General features: G+C 39.4%; 2 protein-coding genes across 6 annotated transcripts in view; one reads left to right on the forward strand and one right to left on the reverse strand.

Annotated features, from left to right (window-relative positions):
* LOC108890344 (transmembrane protein 268) overlaps positions 1-9,419 on the forward strand; it is a 35,924-nt gene extending 26,505 nt beyond the window's left edge. The window contains exons 1-10 of one of the 4 annotated variants that reach the window (XM_018687206.2): positions 1,817-2,003; positions 2,867-2,926; positions 4,784-4,913; positions 6,062-6,156; positions 6,259-6,366; positions 6,996-7,238; positions 7,344-7,454; positions 8,038-8,127; positions 8,364-8,594; positions 8,848-9,419. In XM_018687206.2, coding sequence (XP_018542722.1) covers positions 4,790-4,913; positions 6,062-6,156; positions 6,259-6,366; positions 6,996-7,238; positions 7,344-7,454; positions 8,038-8,127; positions 8,364-8,594; positions 8,848-9,015 — 1,170 coding nt within the window. In that variant the 5' untranslated portion in view covers positions 1,817-2,003; positions 2,867-2,926; positions 4,784-4,789 and the 3' untranslated portion in view covers positions 9,016-9,419. Of the gene's footprint in view, positions 1-1,816; positions 2,004-2,866; positions 2,927-4,783; positions 4,914-6,061; positions 6,157-6,258; positions 6,367-6,995; positions 7,239-7,343; positions 7,455-8,037; positions 8,128-8,363; positions 8,595-8,847 lie in introns of those variants that run through there. The other 3 variants (XM_051067908.1, XM_018687207.2, XM_051067922.1) reach the window with 3 other exon arrangements.
* Positions 9,420-12,421: 3,002 nt separating this feature from the next.
* The window catches only part of prrt1 (proline-rich transmembrane protein 1), a 35,744-nt gene continuing 28,053 nt past the window's right edge, over positions 12,422-20,112 (reverse strand). The window contains exons 3-4 of one of the 2 annotated variants that reach the window (XM_051067929.1): positions 17,639-17,830; positions 12,422-16,051 (exon numbers count right to left, since the gene is read on the reverse strand). In XM_051067929.1, coding sequence (XP_050923886.1) covers positions 15,875-16,051; positions 17,639-17,830 — 369 coding nt within the window. In that variant the 3' untranslated portion in view covers positions 12,422-15,874. The remainder of the gene's footprint in view (positions 16,052-17,638; positions 17,831-20,112) is intronic. The other variant, XM_051067930.1, reaches the window with a different exon arrangement.

Here is a 20,112-nt window from a genome sequence, read left to right on the forward strand (position 1 = left end):
CTGACAGACGAGCGAAGAGACGAGCTGTCGAAATAAATCGACAAAAACAGAACTAAGGATCGAGACAAAGACGGAAATACTCTCCTCACACCATCCACGTTGGGAGCCAAAATTCAGCCTCTAGTTTTAGTCATATGACCAAGGTGGACGGTCACATGACTACCGCCCACCAAAAATAAAAGAGAAACTATGATTAAACATTACAATTAGATTTTATGAAAATTTTAATTTTTTTATTATTTATTTTAGATTATTGTATTTATTTAGTTTACATTTTGCTATTTTTCTCACACACCGTTCTTTATATCGGTCCCTTGTTTGTCGAGTTGTTTTCGATTGATAAAGTTTTGACAAAAAAAGAAAGCAGATTTTTTTTTAAATAGACAAATAAAAGCACGCACAAAATACCATGTAGATTAATAAAGCAAAGACAGCAGGAAAAAGCAGGAATATTAAAATATTATATATATATATATATGTAATTAAGTAATGTGTCAAACATATATTTTATCATATGACTATACTGTTTTTTCTGGTAATATAAATAACTAAATATAACTATGAATGGTATAATATATAATGTAGTGTAATTACTTGAATATAATCTACCTTTTTATCACACTTACTAATTTTATCCACACGGGGGCACAATTTTCCTAAAACAACACACCAGTGTAGTTATAATGATGGTGACTGAGTTGAACCATGCCTGTAAGCATGTTGTAGAATAACACAAAATTAACTCTTGTACTAAGACAATCTGGAATTTAATTAAAATTATGAAACAATTCAAAGATTTAATATTTATTAAAATTAAATGTGGCAGCGAAAGGCAAAAAAGGTTGTTTTGATGTCATATGAACAAATGTCAATTAATTTGTGAAGTTCAAGTTTATTTGTAGACAGTCTCATGCAAAAACTATTCAGTGTGTAGCACAGAATGACAAAGCAGAAGACAGTAAGTTAAAACACAGATACAGACAGGGAGTAAATAACATATACACACATATATATAACAGTGACCAACAAAGTAAAAACTACATAAACATCTTCTGGGATTCTGTTAAAACACTGAGTGCTCTATGGTCAGATGTTGTTACACGTATTTTAAGGTTAGGACTTTGTTTTAGAGTTAAGGTTATGTTCATATTATTTCATTTTTATTTGTTTATGTTATTGTACTTCATTCATACATTTTCCTTTATTATGAGAAGCCAGTATCTGTTTCTTTATGTAGGAATTATTCTGGGGATTTATCGCTCAGTGTCTAGTGTCTTCATACAATAAGACAAACATACTGTAAGTATGAGTTTGTTTCACTTTTATGACCCTGTTTGATCCACAGCTGTCCTTGGACTTTATGAGTTAATGTGAAACAGTTCCAGTGAACTTGCAGCGTGGTGTTATGAAATACAAACAAACCGGTTGCTCCCTATAAATGTCAATAACATAGCATGTCATTACTGTAAAACACTTTCATTTCATACTACTACTACTACTACTTATTCTATTTCACAAAAACATAACAGTAAAAGTAAGCAAATAAGTCTTAATAGGCTTTTTTAATGGGCCTTGGCAAATATATATATATATATATATATATATATATATATATATATATATATATAAAGGTGAACTAATGCTGTCGTTCATCCTCTCTCTAGTGTGTCGAGCTTGAGAACCACAAACCACATTCCTGTAGTCATGAGGCCGGGCTGATCTGAGTCACACGATTCAACAGAGAGAGAACGAAAGAGAGAGAGAGAGAGAGAGAGAGAAAGGGAGAGAGAGAGAGAGAGAGAGAAGCAGGAACAAACTCATCAGAGTTTGAAAGTAACATACGCTGCAGTCTGTAAACGCTGCAAGACGTAGACTGATGCTTTCAAGGCAACTGTATCGTTTATGTGGAAATGTTTCCTGGAGAAGAGGGTTACGACAGGACCCAGAAGGGACTGGAATTATCACAGCTTTGTTGACATGATGGATTTTCATCTGAAGTGCAGGTACAGTGTGTTTAATTGTGTTAAGTGTGGATTTTTTACTTGTTGCTTTTGGTTTCAAGGCTTCACTGGTTCAGAGGTGAGTGACTGCAAAGAAACATGTAGGGCAGCCACAGAAAACTCATTTTAAACTCATATGGCCAGTGTAAACCTTTAATCACAAAATATTTAATCTTCCTGGAGATAAATTACTGTAAATCTGACATCCCTGTTCAGCACGCAGGCTTCTGTTTAAACTACAAACAAAAAGAAAATGTGTTAAATGTTGATTTTTCTGCCAAAATGGTTCAGAAAATGCACAAACTGCAACAAACACCAACTTTACTAGTTTAAGTCATTTTAAAAATGATTTTAACAAATTAGGTTCAACAGCGTGCAGAACCGGATGTGAAAACAGATAAGCTGCAATTTCAAGATAGATCATGTGTTGGTTTTTACTGATAAGCTCAAGGCAGCTGTGCTATTTCCTCTATCTAACGGTGAAGTTGTGAGGATGCTGTCTGTGCAAACACACAGCCTTCTGCTATTATTATTATTTTCTTGTCTTGAGCAGGTGCAGTGTTAACTAGGCAGTGATAAATTGGTCCAGAGTTGGTGTGACTTTATTTACATGCAAGGAAGTGATTATTAAGGAAGATAAAAGAGGAGGAGGGGTCTTGTGTGTAGAGAGAGAGCCGAGAAAAGGGTTAAGGGGACAAATTGGCATCATGACTGCAGTAATGAATTTTCACACTTCACTGCTAAAATGTGGCTCTGTCACAGGCAGGCAGGCGAGAGTGTGAGATGGGAAGGGACCTACGGGGAGTGGGTTTTTGTCTATGAGTAGCATTTCTTTAGTGCATGCTGTTTCCCTCTTTCTTTAACAGATGTTAGGCTGTTGATGGGATCAGAAGAAGCCTACCGTGCTGAGGAGAGTGCCTATTAAGGTGAATAGTGACACTTCTTATCCTCTACTAGCAGACTCAACTACACTGCCAAGATACAACATGACATTTTGGACATTTTGCTGAGAGGGGAATAGAGATAATGGCAACTCTAAAGGCTCATAAAAATGTAAAACAGAGTATAAGTATACTCCTCTAAACTGAATCTCCAGCAAAAGAGTAATAGCCTCATAATGTTACGCCTCAGCAGGCAGATAACACCAGTACCTTGTCATTACAGTAAAAGGTCATCAGCCTTGAAAGCAGAAGTCATCTGGTTTCATGTAACTTTTGAGACTTCTTGCCTTTTCTTTTTTTTTAACCACTTCAATTACACCGTGAGCATGTTTATCAGAGATAAAGGCTGTGGCTTATGTGAAGGGCTTTTTGAGAGAGATTACACTGGTATGGTATGAATGATCCACTTCTTCAACCGTGACATTTCTAACATATCTGTTAGGACAGTACTTCCCAGCTGTTTCAGTCTAGTGAACCCTCGAGTCTGATAAGCTCACCTTCTGTAAACCCTCACTGGCACCAACTGTCATGTTCCTAATATGTTCTTTTAAACAGACTTTAATTGTATAAAAGTTGATTTACAGTAGTTACAATTTTCAATGAATCATCTGTGTTTCAAACTCATGGTTTTAACTGTATATTCATTACCATCAGCTAACCTTATTACACTGGTTAACAAAAACTTTAAGCTGCTCCAAATGCTATGCAGGTGCCTATTTCAACATTTATCCATTAGTTTTAATGTTAACTAATTTTTCTCTATTACTTTTAGCTAACCGAACTGTTTGCTTGTTATCTTTAGCTAACATTACGTTCAGCTAAAATTAACTTAACCGTTTCTCGGTTACTGACTTAACTGTTTATTACGCTTGGCTAACATTAACTCAGCTGTTCGTTACTTTTAGCTAACGCTAACTCAACGTTCTGTTACTTTTAGCTAATAGTAACTAAACTGTTTCATTATTACTTTTAGCGAACAGTAACTCGACGGTTTTATCACTTTTAGTTACATTAACTCAACTGTATAACTGTTACTTTTAGCAGTAACAGTAACTGTATCTCATGTCATTTTTAGCTAGCACTGACGCAACTGTTTCTCCTAGCTAGCAGTAACTCAACTGTCTCTGTAACTTGTAGCTCACATTAACTTTTTGGATTGTTGATCTATTACCTTTAGCTATTTTACTGGTGTATTCATTATTTTTAACTAGCATCAACTGTTTATTGCTTTCAGTAACTATTCCAATTGTCATTCAGCTGCTTATCCACTTAATCCATTACTACAATTTATCCAATATTTTTAGCTAACTATTCCAACCACTTGCTAACTAGTCACTGGTTATTATAAATTTCATAGTTAACTGAACTTTTCACATGACCCCTTGCAACTGCAGAGGTACCTTCTGTTTGTGAATCACAGAGTTAAGAAAGACTTCCACTGCACCTCAGTTCCTCCTGATAAATCAATGTGTCAGCTGCCTGCATCAGTCACAGTCACATGAATACTGGCGTTACATTCATCAAATAATGTCTGGGTTTTTTTTTTGTTTTTTTGTTTTTTTAAAGATTTTTAGATTTCTTGCACCTACAGTCTTGCGTCATGAGCTCTTACACATTCATTACTTTCTTTTGTAACTCTGTTGTTTCTAGTAATTAGTAATTGCAAAGTGATGCATGACTGTTGTCACATGAACACACTGGATCCTCTTTTGTTCTGACTTGAAGTTTTCACTTCCAACCTACCAGCTCCTAACAAAGCATTACTCTTTAACCTTTTATCAGTTATATTTCTAAATGAAGTTTTTCTCAGCTGATGTAATATTATAAACTTTTCTCCTTCAGGATCTGATGACCTCTGAAATGATGGAGGACAGAAATGGAGTTTGTCATGTGGTGGAGAGTGAGGTGGATGTTCAAAGACAAACCAAAGCTCAGCCACAAGCCAACAACAACAGACCCAACTGGTCAAATGGTAATAACTTCTTTATTTGTCTTTATTTGATAAACTCTACTGCAAAAACATTCTTCATTACATTCATTACCAATACATGTCTCCTAGTATCTCTATATACAACTGTATATATAGCCTAATGTGGTATAGTATTTTTGTATTTCTTTCATAGAACAAGAACAACATAAAACAAGAGCTTGTTTTAAACATTTCCTGCTGGTTGTTATTGACTAGACAGTGTTACCTTTTACTAGTATTTGCATCTGCCCGGCTTTCTGATGTTTTTCATGGACTACATGAATATCTGTTTTGTTCTCCTTGTGCCAATGCAAAACATGCAACAGTCCATAGTTAACAATAGGTGTTTTGGCACAGATGGAACCCCATGATATTTATAACCTAAACTGCAGGTGATGAGTAACAAACAACTGTCTGAGTAAATTCTAACAGTTACACACACAAATAGTTTGTGTCACTGAAGTGTAACAGATCAATTCTCAGTTCTCTTATTTTAGATTGCCTCATGACCATCGCTACACTGCACCACCACTCGCACAGCATTAGAGAAGCACTATCGCCGTGTAGTCACCATAACATCACGGTTATATGCTTTAGATGCCAGTAAGATGCCAGGAGATCATTTAACTTCTTAACACACAATTCCCCCATTTAAATTCCACTTAAGTAGCTTTGGAGTTGGAAAATCCATTTTCTCCTACACTGTCTGACAGGATCATATACTGTATGTAATCTGTATTAGCTTGTTGCAGCTCTTCACTGAAGATGAACAGCGGCTCCACTAGATAAGAATGGCTGTGCTATGTCATCAAACTGAAATATTTTACAGTAATTTTGCATCATTTTATACACATTACCATAAAATGTAGCTTGGCATTTGTGGTATTTTTGGAAAGTTTTGGCTATAAAGAATTACAAGTTTGTAATGTTAGTAATGGGTTGGTGAGGTTTTAATAGTAACTTTTTGATTTTGTGTTTATGTCCTGTTTATGCTCACACAGTCATTTTCACCATTGCTCTGTATATATTTTAAATTTACTCCCATCCCTCCTCCTCTTTGCCACATGATGCTCTCATTCCTGTCACATGTATTTTCAGGGTTTATGTAATGATCCTATCATGATGCTGCTCTTTCTCTCATTATTTCTCAGGTCAGTGTGTTGTGTCAGTGCCGAGCTACTCAACGTTAAACCCCAGTTTCGATCTGTCTTTGTGCCGCGCCAAACTGGAGAATGATGGCTTCCAGGTCAGCAGACACACATAAGCACAAATAACCCAGATTCAGATGTCTTATCCTGAGGTTAATTTGGATTGTTAATGTGTTTTTTTTAAATTATTATTATATTAGATTCCTGTCGCAGACATGGAGGTACCACTGAAAACAGCTCTGGACGTTCCCTCAGTCAGGAGATACATGGTTTTTAACTCAGCTCTCTTCCATTTCATAATGGCGCCGGTATGAATGTCCAGCTCTCTATCTCTGTCCAGTCTTAACAACTATTTCCTCTAACCATATCTTTCTATCCCCTTTCCTCTCCAGTCTTAACTTTCACTTTAAATGGGCACTTCAGTGATTTAGCTTTGTACTTCCATAAAACTTGGGTTAAAATAAGAAAATCCAGCCTTTTACCTCTAAGAATAAAAGGCTGAATAAGATAAGATAAAGTAAGATAAGACCTCTGTGGTTTCATTTGTTAGACTCCTTTCAAACTCCATGTCTCCTTTATATCACAGACTTTGTGATAAAGTTTGTCTAAAACCTAAACCAAGTTAGTCCTAATTATATAATTGGGTTATTTTCTCAGGCTTAAGCAGACACTGATAATGTTTGCACAGGCTGGGTACTCCTCCACATGATCAATACACCAATCTTAATAGGGGGACTGCCCCTTTAAGACTGCTCATATGATCTTAGTAGATCATATAAATAGTACACAGATTCAAAGATGGCATAGATAATCACATGTTACTTCACAAGCAAAACAGAAGTATTGTTGTGTCCTGCTGTTAACAGCTACTGTTATTACAGACACAGACATTTTTGATTTTAAATATATCTTTTACTTTATTTTTCTGTGTGTTAAGAGTGGTAGAATGGTGGTTTCAAAATGGCTGCAGCTGGGAGTCATGATGTTTGTCAAATTAGACAACCTCCTCCGCCTCTCCTCCCACCAGGTGCTGTATGTGGTGGTGTGGTGTGCTGTGTTCTCCACCCTCCACCTCTACATCACTGTCAGCGACTACTGGGTCCTCTGTCTCTCCGTCAGCCTGGTCTCCATCTTCCTCACCACTGCCATCATCTTCATCCTCCACCACAGTAACAAGGAGGTAAATGGGATCTGTACGGCACATTAATGTATTGGTATTTTCATATTCAGTGTTAATACAAGTGGAAAGTAAAGTAACTGATTCTCAAACTTGTTTCTGTGTCAGATCAACATGAACATAGACATTCGGTTGATCCAGGTGAACGAGAGGATGGTGAAACACAAGCTGTTGGTGGCCGTGGCCGACTGGGTGCAGAACTGCACTGGAAACATGCAGGTTGTTCTTCTAAAACCATCTGAAACTGTGAGAATATGATGTTCCATATGTGCCAGAAGTCCACTAACTTCTCTGCACGATACCTTTGTACATCTGTTAGTGTGTGGTATTCCTAGCTGTTCTCCCTGACGTCTTGTTTGAAACAACAACATACAGACAAAACAAGATGATGACACTGAGAGCAATACAAAAAGACAGAAATGAAACAGCATACCATGAGGAAAATGACACAGGATGACAAGTTAAAACAACACATCAGCAACGATGGCAAAGCAAATACGCAGCAGCAGCTCTCCCAACTGGTGTAAAAAAACAGTAAAAAATATCTATCTGGTATTTTTCGAAACTTTTGGATTTCCTCCACAATGAACCAGGCAGTGGATTTTTCAATGATCAGAGTCAGTTTAATTTAGCAAAGGGCCAACACCAAGAAAAGGATAGAACTGGGAGGGTTGCACTTGGGCCACAACAAACAACAGATTTGTCAGAGTGTGGTCATTTACTAGTATGGAATCAAGGCTAGTACATCCGATTTAATTGAAATTTACAGTCTGCTAACCCTGTTGTTTTTGTCTCCCTGTAGTTGTACTTTGTATACTGGGACATGTCCCGCTGTCTGAGGGCACTGACTGAAACTTTAGAGGAGCGCAGCTTTGTGGCGAATGACACCCAGGTGAGTGAGTCGAGTACATCTGTCGCTGTGTTTGTTCTCCTGCTGCTCCATCGATTTTTCTCGTGCTCTCATGTTAGTCTTCACTCGAAATCAATAGAAACATAATTCCAGGTGCTTTTCAAAGGAGATTTATTTCTGAACAAAGAGAAAAGGAAAACATCAAATTTCACAGTTTTCATTCTCAGCCTGGAGGAAAGTTAAAATGATCCAATCGGTGTCACTCTCTCTTTCATCAGAACAAACTGAAGCGGAAAATGTCCCATCTCGTCCTTGTGACCGAGGTCCCAGCTGTTGACCCCGAGGTTGGCGGCAGTGGTGGTTCAGACGCAGAGGACCAGGACTCTGACGAACAGAGGCCTCTGCTTGGGCAGGAGGACACAGATGGCAGTACCTCCACCAGCCAGCGGGAGGACACCAAACTCACCGCCAACTACAGCCTCGTCCCTGACGTGTCGTTACCTGCTCAGGTGAGAGATGACATGATGCTGCAGGACATCTGTTTATATTAGACACTATCAGTGTGCAGCCATGGTGAACAAGGTGGTGATTCCCTACTTGTTGTACAAGTTAAATCTTCCAAACAGCTGCTGCACTGATTTTCAGTTCTGTATTAATTGACTCTGTAAACAAACCACTTCTAAGAGTGTCTGAGATTACACGTATGCAGTTTCCACACAGTCAAATACTACTAGTGTCTCCTTAAACTCTTTATTTTTGCAGGCTAAAGCCTACCAGCTTCTGATGACTTACAGTGCAGCCTATGTGAAGCTGCTGGTGTCTGAGCGGCTGTCAGGGCCGTCACACCACCGCATGCGACCCCGGAGGAATCACTGCACCACCGCCCCTCTCTGCCTCTGCCAGTACATCAAAAAGAAGCTCCTTCAATAACCGGAAACTTGTTCTTTAAAAAGACTTTCTACTTCGCACCCAGACTCTTGACAGACAAACTGACGTGTGTGGAAGCATTTCCTCTACAGCAAACATGGATTAAAGGTGTTTTTTTTATAAGATGAAGGACCTGTTTGGAGCTTCTCAGTCTGTTTTACAGCCTGTTTCTCTGGTCTGTGGGCTACTGTACCTCTGCTGCTGTTCTCATGCCAGCTCTGTGTTTGCACCACCTGGATATTTGTCCATTTGCACCCTGCCAAATGCTGTCACACTGAGAACACAGGTCCATCCGACTGCTGTAAAACAATATTTGTACTCTTGTATACACGACAATCGAGGCACTAGGTTTTACTGTTTAAATTATTTTCTCAAATAATAAATAGATTTTTGTGATTTGCAATAGATTTGACAGTATTTGTCTGTGTGACTGACATGGAGGCAGTGTTGGAAAATATCTAAGTACATTTATCAAAATGCTGTACTTCAGTAAAGTTGTGAGGAACTTGAACTTTACTCACATATTTCCATTTTTCAATTCTGCTACATTTCAGGGGGAAAATATTGCACTTCGTATTCCACTACATTTATGTGTTAACTTTAGTCACTAGTTACTTTACTACAGTTATTTTAAGAGTTTATATTAAAAGATATGGTAATCTTATGAAATACAATAGATTATAGAAGATTAAACCGGTGTTTTCCTCAAAAAACAAAAACAAAGCAGTGTCTAGTCTGGGTTTCTTATCACATTTCAGATGTCTGAGTTGTTAGCAGCTCCAACAATAGAGATAATTCCCCTCCAAACTCCTCTCATGGTTTAATTTAAATGACTATTCAAGGCAGAAAGAGTCAGAATTATCGAGTATTTCACAGAAAATGCAAGAAATGTATGAATCAGAACTCCATTTTTTCTTTTTTCCAACCCTGTGTCATGACCTCTCAGACTGATCTTGTGACCCTGCAGAGGGATCCAACCCCTAAGTTGAGTACCACTGAACTAAACTACTTAACTTCACCAGCAGTTACAACTAACTCCTACTTGACTCACTGCAACAGGCAAATAATGGTTAAAACCTTATGCAACAGTGCTAAACAATCTCATAATATACATGTGTCTAATCTTTTAGTGACAATCACTTTTACTTTTGATACTTTTTAGTACATTTTGCCAATTACAAGTACTACTCTCCGGTGGTATTCATACATTTTATTTAAACAAAGGTTGAAATACTACAATGTAAAAATACTCAAAATGTTACTTAAATAAAACAAAATGTAACTTCAAGTATCAAAAGTAAAAGTATTCATTATGCAGGAGAACAAAAGGCTGTCTCAGTGTTACTCTATGATATATTATTGGTTTTATATGCATTAATATTTATGTGTCATCTTCATGTTGTAGTTGTAGGAGGTGCTGTTATCTACTTTTGAATTGTTTAATCTATTTTAATATTTTAGTTGCTAGAAAAAAAAAACAAAAAACGTATTCAAGAATCTGAATAGTTCTTTCACCACTGCTTGGAGGGATGACAAGTGATTTGTAGACAAAGGCAATGGAAGCATGAAGGGAACGAAAGAAAATTCAGGTGTATTAAAATGCAGGTGTGTAATGATGCTGAAACAGCAGGTTAACATGAATCACTGGCTTTAGTTTCCTGTCTCTATTAGCCTCTAATCTCAACAGCAGCACAAAGGAGTTGTTTGTGTTTGCAATTTCACACCTTTGGTTTTACATGTGTAGGTGGATTAGTTATCCATGCATTTGTGTTTGCTGGCTGCTTTATTTTCCCAGCATCTTCTAATATTACTGGTGATCATTCGTCAGTCCTGATGCTGCAGGCTGAGATGACAGCCCAGCGAGAGAGCTGCAGCGTGACACAAACACACACAGCGAGACAGCCAGCGTGGCCCGACCCAGGGGAAGCCAGGGACTGTGTGATGGAGGAGAGAGGCGTGCAGCGTGAGGCCAAGTTAAACGATCTCAGAGACGCTGGCTCTCCTCGGGAGGCTAAACGGCCATCTGTGATCCTGCACACTCAGGCTGGCTCCACTCCCACCTTTATTTTTTCCCTCCAACCTCTTTTCCATTGGCCTGGTTGTTCGGGTCCATACTTCACCTTTTTATAGATTTAAAGCAGCTAGAATTTATATTTTTATCATAACAATGTGAAAACAATAACCTGTTTTTTGATATTTGGAACATGGAGCATAAAAAACCTGGTTATTCATATCCTGTGTTTACAGGTTTCTGATGGTCTGTGTGCAGGTGTTGTGGCTCCTGAACATCTCAGCCTCTTATTTCTGTTTTGACTGATGTATATCAACAACTGAGAGTGAATACAGTTGTTATTCTGCTGGACATAGGATCACATCTGAGGTAAAACAAGCACAACAGTACATCTAATGTTCTGCATTGCCAAGTCAGACTTTCCTTTTCAGCAAGTTGATCATCATTGCATCATTTACCATAATATTTTCTTCTATTCTTGACAAGCTGCTACATAACATGAGTTGAAGCTGCACCCACAAATATTGCAGAGATTTGTCAGAAACTTGTATAAGGTGTTTAAATGGTTTCTGCTGCAGCAGTCCAGCTGGCAAAACCTGGATATGGTATTTACATGTGCAACACATGACTGGGATACTGAAAAAACCTGATCATGACCAGGACATGAGTGCACATGTAACACATTCAATGTGAAAGGAGTGATGAACCTACAGAGAAACATCACCTGAATCTGTTTTATAGTCACTTTCAGCTCAATGCTTAGCTGTCCAACTGCAGCATTTAGCAGACAGATATTTCTCAGGAGTTGGTAGAGACCAAAATCAGGGCAAATAACAGGGAAAAGAGCAGTGATGGATTTATCCACCATCTGATAGTTGCCTCTGTGACCCAAATATATGTTGAAACGTGAGGGGCACAAACTGGGGCGAGGGACCGACAAAATCAGTAGGATTCCTCCTCTGCAGATTATGAATGTAGAAGATTTAATTGCAATACACCCAATAGTTGCTGAGCTGTTTCTGTTTGGACCCACCAACAGACTGATGATGACATGGCTACAGCGAGCATGGCTAATAAGATATATGAGAAGACATATTACTGATTTGGTGTGGCTTAATTGACGGCATCAATTATTTTCAGCATCAATCTGCATCATAATGTAGAAAAATGAGCAGCTGAGACCTCCTGTGATTAAACACAAGATAGTGAGCGATACTGTAGTTCATGTTCTGACAGAGAGAGGAAAAAGAGAGACAGAGTGGGAGAAAACCGGGGCAACTATAAATAGCACCTTGGTGATGAAGGGAGAGAGGAGAGGCCACAGAGAGACGGAGAGGATGGAGAAAAACCAAGAGGTGAAAAACAGACCGGAGGAATGAGACGCCACCGTCACCGCTGTGTCGTTCACAACCCAAAATGATTCTTTATTTGTTACTGAAACAACTGAAGTCAGAAACAACCAATGCATGTGCAACACATCCATGAACATAATTAGAATAATAAACCCCAAGAGAACCACATGTACACAGGTAATTTTTGGCTCTTTGAACAAGCAACCCGTCGCATTTACTGTACAAGCTCAAAAACAAATTAAAACAAAAAATAAAAATAATAATTAAATGAGAACCACACCTCCCAGCTGTGTAGTAAACAGCTATGGTTCATGTTGCTGAGCAAAGACATGGAGTCCTATCAGAAAGCACACAGGGAGATGCAGCCTAGCGCCGTATAAACTAGATAATGCTGGGAGTGACTCTATTCAGTAGACACACACTCACTCCCAGAGCCTTCTGTACAATAACAATACTAAACAGCACTGAGCTTCATTTACTCGTCTAACACTGAAATATCAACATGTCGTTCAGATGAGGACAGGGCCTGTATTTATCAAACTGCTAACTGTGAAATTTTGGGCTCAATGTGTCAGATAAAAGCAAAAATCCTTAACTTTTCCTTCTGCTCACAAACTTAAATATATTTGTTTTCTTGTCAAGAGTTAGATAAAAATATTGAATACACTCTCATGTCTGAAGCTACAGCAAGCCGTTGGTTAGCTTAGCTTAGCAACATGAGGAAACAGCTAGCCTGGCTCTGTACAAATCTGCCTACTAGCATCTCTAAAGCTCACTAATTAAATCATTCATATATATAAATATATATATATATATTTTAAATCCTCACACAGGGAAGAAAATACTATGAAGAGGCTCTAACGGGCAGATTTTTTATACCTTTGAACAGAGTCATGCTAGCTGTTTCCTCTCTTTGAGCTAAGCTAAAGCTAACTTGCTGCTAGCTGTAGCTTCATGTTTATAACTGACAATATGTGAGCAGTGACAATTTTCTCATCTGACTCTGCAAGAAAGTAAATAAGCGTATTTCCCAAAATGTCAAAGAGCTGCTTTATTAATAAAATCTATTTAAGAAACTCCTTCTCACTTTTGGAGTGATTGTACCTGTTCATCTGAAGCAATAAGAACAATTCAGAATAGGGTAGTTTCTATCTTTTTTGCTTCCTCCCGCCTCCAGTTTCAGCACTAATTATATATTATGAATATTTAAGATTGTCATTACTGCACATGGTAATTGTTACTGAAAGTATTAACGATTTCAGTTAAAAAAAAAAAATCACCTATATTTTTTCAGTAAAACTGAGCAAACTGTAAGCATTGTTTTGCAGAATTAACAATTTGACAGGTGACAGACAATAAATCTTTGTGTCAGTGACTAATCCTGTCTGACGTGATCAATAATCAATGTCTCATTCTTTGCAGCAAGTGAACAATTTAGTCCTTACTTACTACTTAGAGCATTCTTACATAATTCTTAGTTTGATAAATACAAACCCATGTGTGCTAAATATACGAAATATTATACATCAATAATGTACAATGTGATAATAATAATAATAATAATAATAATAATATATTTATTTATTTGTTAAAGAATAAACTATGGCATAAGCTGTATTTATATGTCTCTATTCGTCTTGAGTGTCGACAAACATAATTTTCGGGTTTTTTTAATACATCTGTATAATTCTTTTAAAAATAGCATTATCATAGGGACCAATGGGGGGGGCAGAAGAGATATGTTAGTAGGTCCAATAACTCATGTGGACAGGGGAAAGACAGAAAGAGAGAGAAAGGGAACCAGAGGAAAGATTTCATAGAGCAGAAAGTGCTACAATACAATATAGGCATTTAGTATTTTCCCTCTCTCCTTTAGGAAACATTCATTTTCAGTTCTCCCGTAACTCCTTAAACCTCACAACACAGTTCATACTGTAACGTTACAGCCATGTTGGCTCATAGAAAACATCAGCTCAGAGCTACGCTACATTAATGGAGGGGGAGAAACCCAACCAGCTGCAGAACAACAGTGAAACAACAGCTAACGGGAGCTCACAGCCGCACATCTAGCCTCAATATTTATGACTAAATGGAAACAAACTGAGGATGACATGCAGGGTTATGTTGCCTCTTAAGTCTAACGTTGCACTAAAGTTTCATATACAGTGTCTGAGATTAAATAGCTAAGAGATGTGCAACACAAAATAGGCTGATACACCTCTAAAATACTTGTAAAGACAATATCTGCCGACCCAAGACTCAAATACTTGTCATCTAAAGCGTCTCCTTTTTCTTGTTTTGACATTTCAACATTTTGAAAAATACTGTACCACACACTAATAGAAATTTTAGGAAATATTCCCACCGACAGCTGGGAGACAAGATATTTTTGCACTAAAAGCCCATTAGCCTAAATTTCTATTTATCATGCACTATAAGAACTATGAATCTAAGCGGCTGCGTCATCTCATCTTGTTACTACAAAGTGCAATATCATCATCATCATCATCAATATAAGATATCAAATTTAAGCCAATTCAAACTGTCAGATAGCTGCGATAAACTAGTGACGGACTGTAAATTTTAGCAGACAAAGTCAATGCATGGGTAGATATTGAATAAATTAATAAATAACAGATTTTAAATAAATTAACAAACATATAATTCATAAGTTATGTATCACATCATCCAGCTAAAATGTCCAGGTAACATACAAACAACCAGTCTCAAATAAATACTCTGTGTTTGTTTGGTTAGATAGTCACTTTGTTAAGTCCAGTCTCCATTTGGTGTGTTAAATGTGTATTGATCACCGCCTCTAACACTTTAAATCAGTCTGACAGTCTCTTATTCGAGTGTGTCAATAATAATACTACTCTGTAAATCAACACATGGCACTTTTTTTGTATTTAAAGAAGAAAGCACATGTATACTCCTGCTCGTAACACTAAAATGTGCATTTAACAATCCTAAAAAAAAAGTCTTTGAATGTGGTGTCTTTAACTTCAGCGACTGTGAGAGTTTGTTTTTATTGTTGAGATGTTTAAAACTGAAACACACAGTGACCTATCCTCTCATCTAACCACATCAGCGAAGGCCGTATGAATTAATCAGCGTCAAATGAATAGTTAATGCGAGGAGCCTTTGTTTTCCTCCTGCAGCTCATACCTGTGTGTAAATATTAAGCGGTCGCTATGCTAACAGCAAATGCTGGGCCTCATTTGACAGCTGCTTGTATTGGCACACATGTATTGGCGTTTGAGTGTCAGCTGTGATTGGTTGTGGGGGTTTTTTTGGTTGTTGGTGCGTGTTTGATGGCAGCAGGTTAGGTCAGATCTGTGTGTGTGTGTGTGTGTGTGTGTGTGTGTGTGGAGCTGTACACAAAGTGCCAGCAAGCAGTAGCAGTTTGAGTGCATGTTCAGTGTTCCTATATCCTCCAAAACAATTGAGAGTAGTTAGCTAGCTAATATATGCCATGATTTCCCCCGTTTGGGTGGAGTTACGGCTCCCAGTCGTCGTCGTGGTGCTGCGAGGCGATGATGACCACCACGGTGAGGATGGTGCACAGCACAATGGAGGCGATGCCGACCGCCAGGCTGATGAAGGAGAAGTTGCGCGCCTCGCGGGAGGCTATTTCCGCTGTCACCATGTCCCCTCTGGCTATCGCCGTACGCACCTAAGCGATGCAGGAGGGAGGGAGGGGATGGGTGTGTGGGAAGAGAGGAGAAATTAGAATATGTGTTATGTAATGAGAAGATACACGAGTGGGAGCAGGAGAGGAGCCTAAAACACCATGAATGGATCGATTTCACTGCAGCACAGCCTGCATGTGCAGAAAGAGGCCACACCACAAAACATTAACACGCCATAACAACATATATAGCCCAGACCGGTGGGTCCACGCCTTGTCAGCTCAGCTCAACTCAAAGCCAGCTGAGCAGGCCCAGAGGAAAAAATCCATTCTGTCCCGTTGCACCGACAATGGTGCAGTTACGTAATGTGGTCTGTCGTGAGCATGTTGGTCAGCACAGCCTGTCATTACAGAGGCAAACAACAGGCATCATGAAGTATGAGAGCCGCCAGACCGAGCCTTTACATCCCCAACATCACGCTCAACTTCACTTGTATGTTAATTGCATCAATAAACAGCTTGTAAAAGAGCAAACTCTGCCTTTTAGTGCAGAAGTCATATAGATGGCAAAGCTGAAACTACGCTGAACAACATAAATTCTCTTTGCATGTGTAATCTAAATCCTGATACTTGCAGTGGCATCTGATTCTCCATAATTTAAAAGTATTGAACACACTGGCTCATGCTGGTCTCGGTTCATTCAGAGCTCATTACGGTCTAAAACTTCCTGTGTTTCAACTCTATACAAGCAATTAATTCAGTCACATCACTTGACAGAAAGAAAGAAAAAAAAAAAGCTGTCGCATCCTGTTTCAGCATCAGCCTTCAGGGATGAACAATCACATTATTCACACGCAGCCAGAGTCTGTGGGTTTGTTTACAAGCATGAATATCTCTGCTTTGATTCTTAACGATCTTTTTCATTATGTACAGTCCATTAAAATGAGAATAATGTCTGTAATGGAGGATTTCAGTAAGTTATTTATTATTATTCAGATTATGTGCATTTTACAAGACTGACGTCGAATCTGACCAGTTTCCTGTGAAAATATGTCATAAATATTATTCATTATTAAACAGATAGCAGAGCTGATGAACAGAGAACTCCTTTAATAAGTTCCCACAACAGCCCATGTCATATTAAGTAAATACAAAGCTGGGAGAGTTCTCATTATGTGCTAGACTTAGGGAACATAGGACCCTTTGTCATGTTCCCATTAACACATAGCAAAACAAATTCAACCTGTGGAGAACATGAATGACCAAATTCCAGGGCAATTCATCGAAAAGTTGCTGAGACATTTCGCTTAAAAACCAAGTGTGAACCTCATGGTGGCGCCAGAGGAAAAGTCAGGGGATCATCAAAGTCAGTAGGATTCATCCTCTGAGGACCATGAATGTCTGTACAAAATGTCATGGTGATCCCTCCAATGGTTCATTTGTTTCTTCCAAGACACTTCAGCTTAATGTGACTGAAAATGTGACGAAAATCAGCATGCTTTTCTAAAGGGCAAGAACATTTCTGAAGATAAAATGACTTTAGGACGCATTTACATAACAAAGTCTGTGGTAAAGGCGACATTATGCTAATATAACCCAAAGATTGAAAAGATACTGTGAAGCAGCACTAACCTGCACTGCTTTGATGATCGCAATGATGCCTGTCGGCCAGAAGCAGCAGACGGTGGTGAGCACGGCGATGGGCAGGTAGTCATGTGGCGGCCGACGGTCCATTAGAGTGATGCTGGGCGGCATCTGCATGGGATGAATCTGGCCCGGTGGGATTCCCGGGTGGGCTCCTCCGGCCGGCATGTAGGGCTGACCCTGAGGACAGAAGACATAAGTACACTTTCAAAGCAGCTTTCAAAGCACTTTCCCTTCAAAAGACACGAGAACAAGGTGACAGGAGCAAAGAAGAGGACGGTGGTGAAAGCGAGGCAGAGGGAGCGGTACGGCGCCTGCCTGGGATTACTCATGCCGGACAGGGAGCAAGAGGAAAAAAGACTTCATTTGCATTTTTGACAGGAGTCTGTCAAAGTGATTTAAATGGTTTGGTAGACGTCAGAAGCGAGTTAATCACAGTGCAGAGCCCCTGAAGATTAGCCTTCAAAGCCCAACTGGACACTTTTCTTCAGCTTCGCTTTCGTACAAACCACCTGCAGAGCTCAGACACAACTGCCTCTCATGTCGTGTACATATCCTCCTCTTGGCAGTAATTACGGTGAGCTGTGAGTCTTAGAGAGGAGAAATCAGAGTGCATTGTTGCTTTAAGCTTCTCTAAATGAAACTGTGCTCAGAAAACGTTTAGCAAAACAAAGCTCATCTGCGTCCGAGGGAGAGAGGAGTGGTTGATCAGACGAAGCTCGAGCATGAGGTTTGTCTGCAGCGTGGTCGGAAATGTCTGAAGCTCTGATTAATTTGTTAACGTGCAGCTAGCCTGCAAGATGAGCATGCTACAGGGAAGACTTTGCTCTTGACAACATTTTACTTGGAGTCTGCCCACAATGAGACTGATGATGTCAAAGATTAAACCCCAGCTCTGGTCTTCAAACTAGGACAAATGGTGGTGAAACCTGTGGTAGCACCTGTGTTTGATGACTCACATTTGCTTTCTGATGCCTAGCTTTACCACTTTAATTCAACTTCAGGGTAGATTATGAATGGTTTTATCTATTAACATGTAGCTACCATTCAAAAATAACATGGTACAAAATTAGTGGATTAATAAAGGGTACAGATGAGCATTTATCCACGCTCTTGAGCACTGATTCTTCTTGTGATCCTTCATAACAAAGCGAAACCTGCTCACAGTCCTTTGTCAGCAGGGGATATTATACCTTTGATAGGAAAATATGATGGGAAATAGTAGAGAGATGACAGGAAATGAGGAGAGAGAGAGAGAGAGAGGGGAACGGCGTGCGACATACATCCTCCGTCAGATGTGAGCTGGGGATTGCTTAGTTTGTGGTCGACAGTTTAATCCCCCCCACCAAGTAAACCCAAGTGGACTAATTTAAGTAGTTTTTAAAGTCCTGGGGAGGTAAAACCTCACGATGAAAAAGCAAAGATTTGAAGACAGGAAATAAATTAACACTATATTGTGTAATCATCTCACAACCTGCTCAGATTTATCATGTGACCTCCTGGATCTCCTGGCCTTCAAACCACTGATCTTGAGGACTTGCTCAATGCTTACACATCTGTCTGTCTTAATTGTCTGAAATTGTAAGAGAGGCTCAGGAGGATAAATGTGTGATATTTACCAACATGCTAACCTGAACAGATTTATAGTTTGACATAAAATAAAGGAACACTTTATTTTATGGTTTTAAAATTTTCCTCATAATTGTCTAATCATTTCTGACAGTAAACTGAGTTTTGAACAGAGACTGGTGTAATCCTGCAGCAACCTGATGTCAGACCTGTGAAATCTTAAAAAGTGTTGTCTCTGACTCACCGATGCCATGGGTAGACGGGTACGTAAGCCGTGCAGGGCTGTAGCTGGAGCGGGTAGCCCGGGTGGAGGTATCCTACTGGGGGGTGAGGCATGGTGCCTCCGGGTCCCTGGGTCTGGACGGTGTAGCCCTGCGGGGCTCCAGGAGGTCCCAGTGGGCCACAGTGGAACTGGGTTTCTTGGAGGTAGCCCTCGGAGCCCGGGGAGGGGGGCGGAGGAGGGTTAGCTGGGCTGGGCACCCGGCGCAGGGCATGTTGGGGTGCTGGGGTACGTTGGGGTCTTGGGGGCCGGGAGGTACGGAGGAGGCTGCATGGTCTGACGGCCAGAGTCATCAAGACCTGAGAGGAGAAGAAGAAGAAGAAGAAGAAGAAGAGAGATGAGGGAAAAAAGCAGGTAGGAGAGGAATCAGAAATAGAATGAGCAGAGGAGAAGACAATAAAAAAAAGAAATGTAAGAGCGAGGGTGAGTTATCTAACTCAAGCACGGCTACACGTTCGTCCGCATGTTGAATATAATGCGTCTTATCTCACTGTTGAGGAGGGGATTACAATTACACAGACCACAGCTCCTCAGCAAGACTTCAAAAAGCCAACCTGTGTAGGCTGTGTGCTAATGATGACAGTGATTGACATTTTCACTCCAAGAGAAGAAA

The sequence above is a fragment of the Lates calcarifer genome, linkage group LG3, assembly GCF_001640805.2.
Source record: "Lates calcarifer isolate ASB-BC8 linkage group LG3, TLL_Latcal_v3, whole genome shotgun sequence".
In the NCBI taxonomy this organism is placed as follows: domain Eukaryota; kingdom Metazoa; phylum Chordata; class Actinopteri; family Centropomidae; genus Lates; species Lates calcarifer.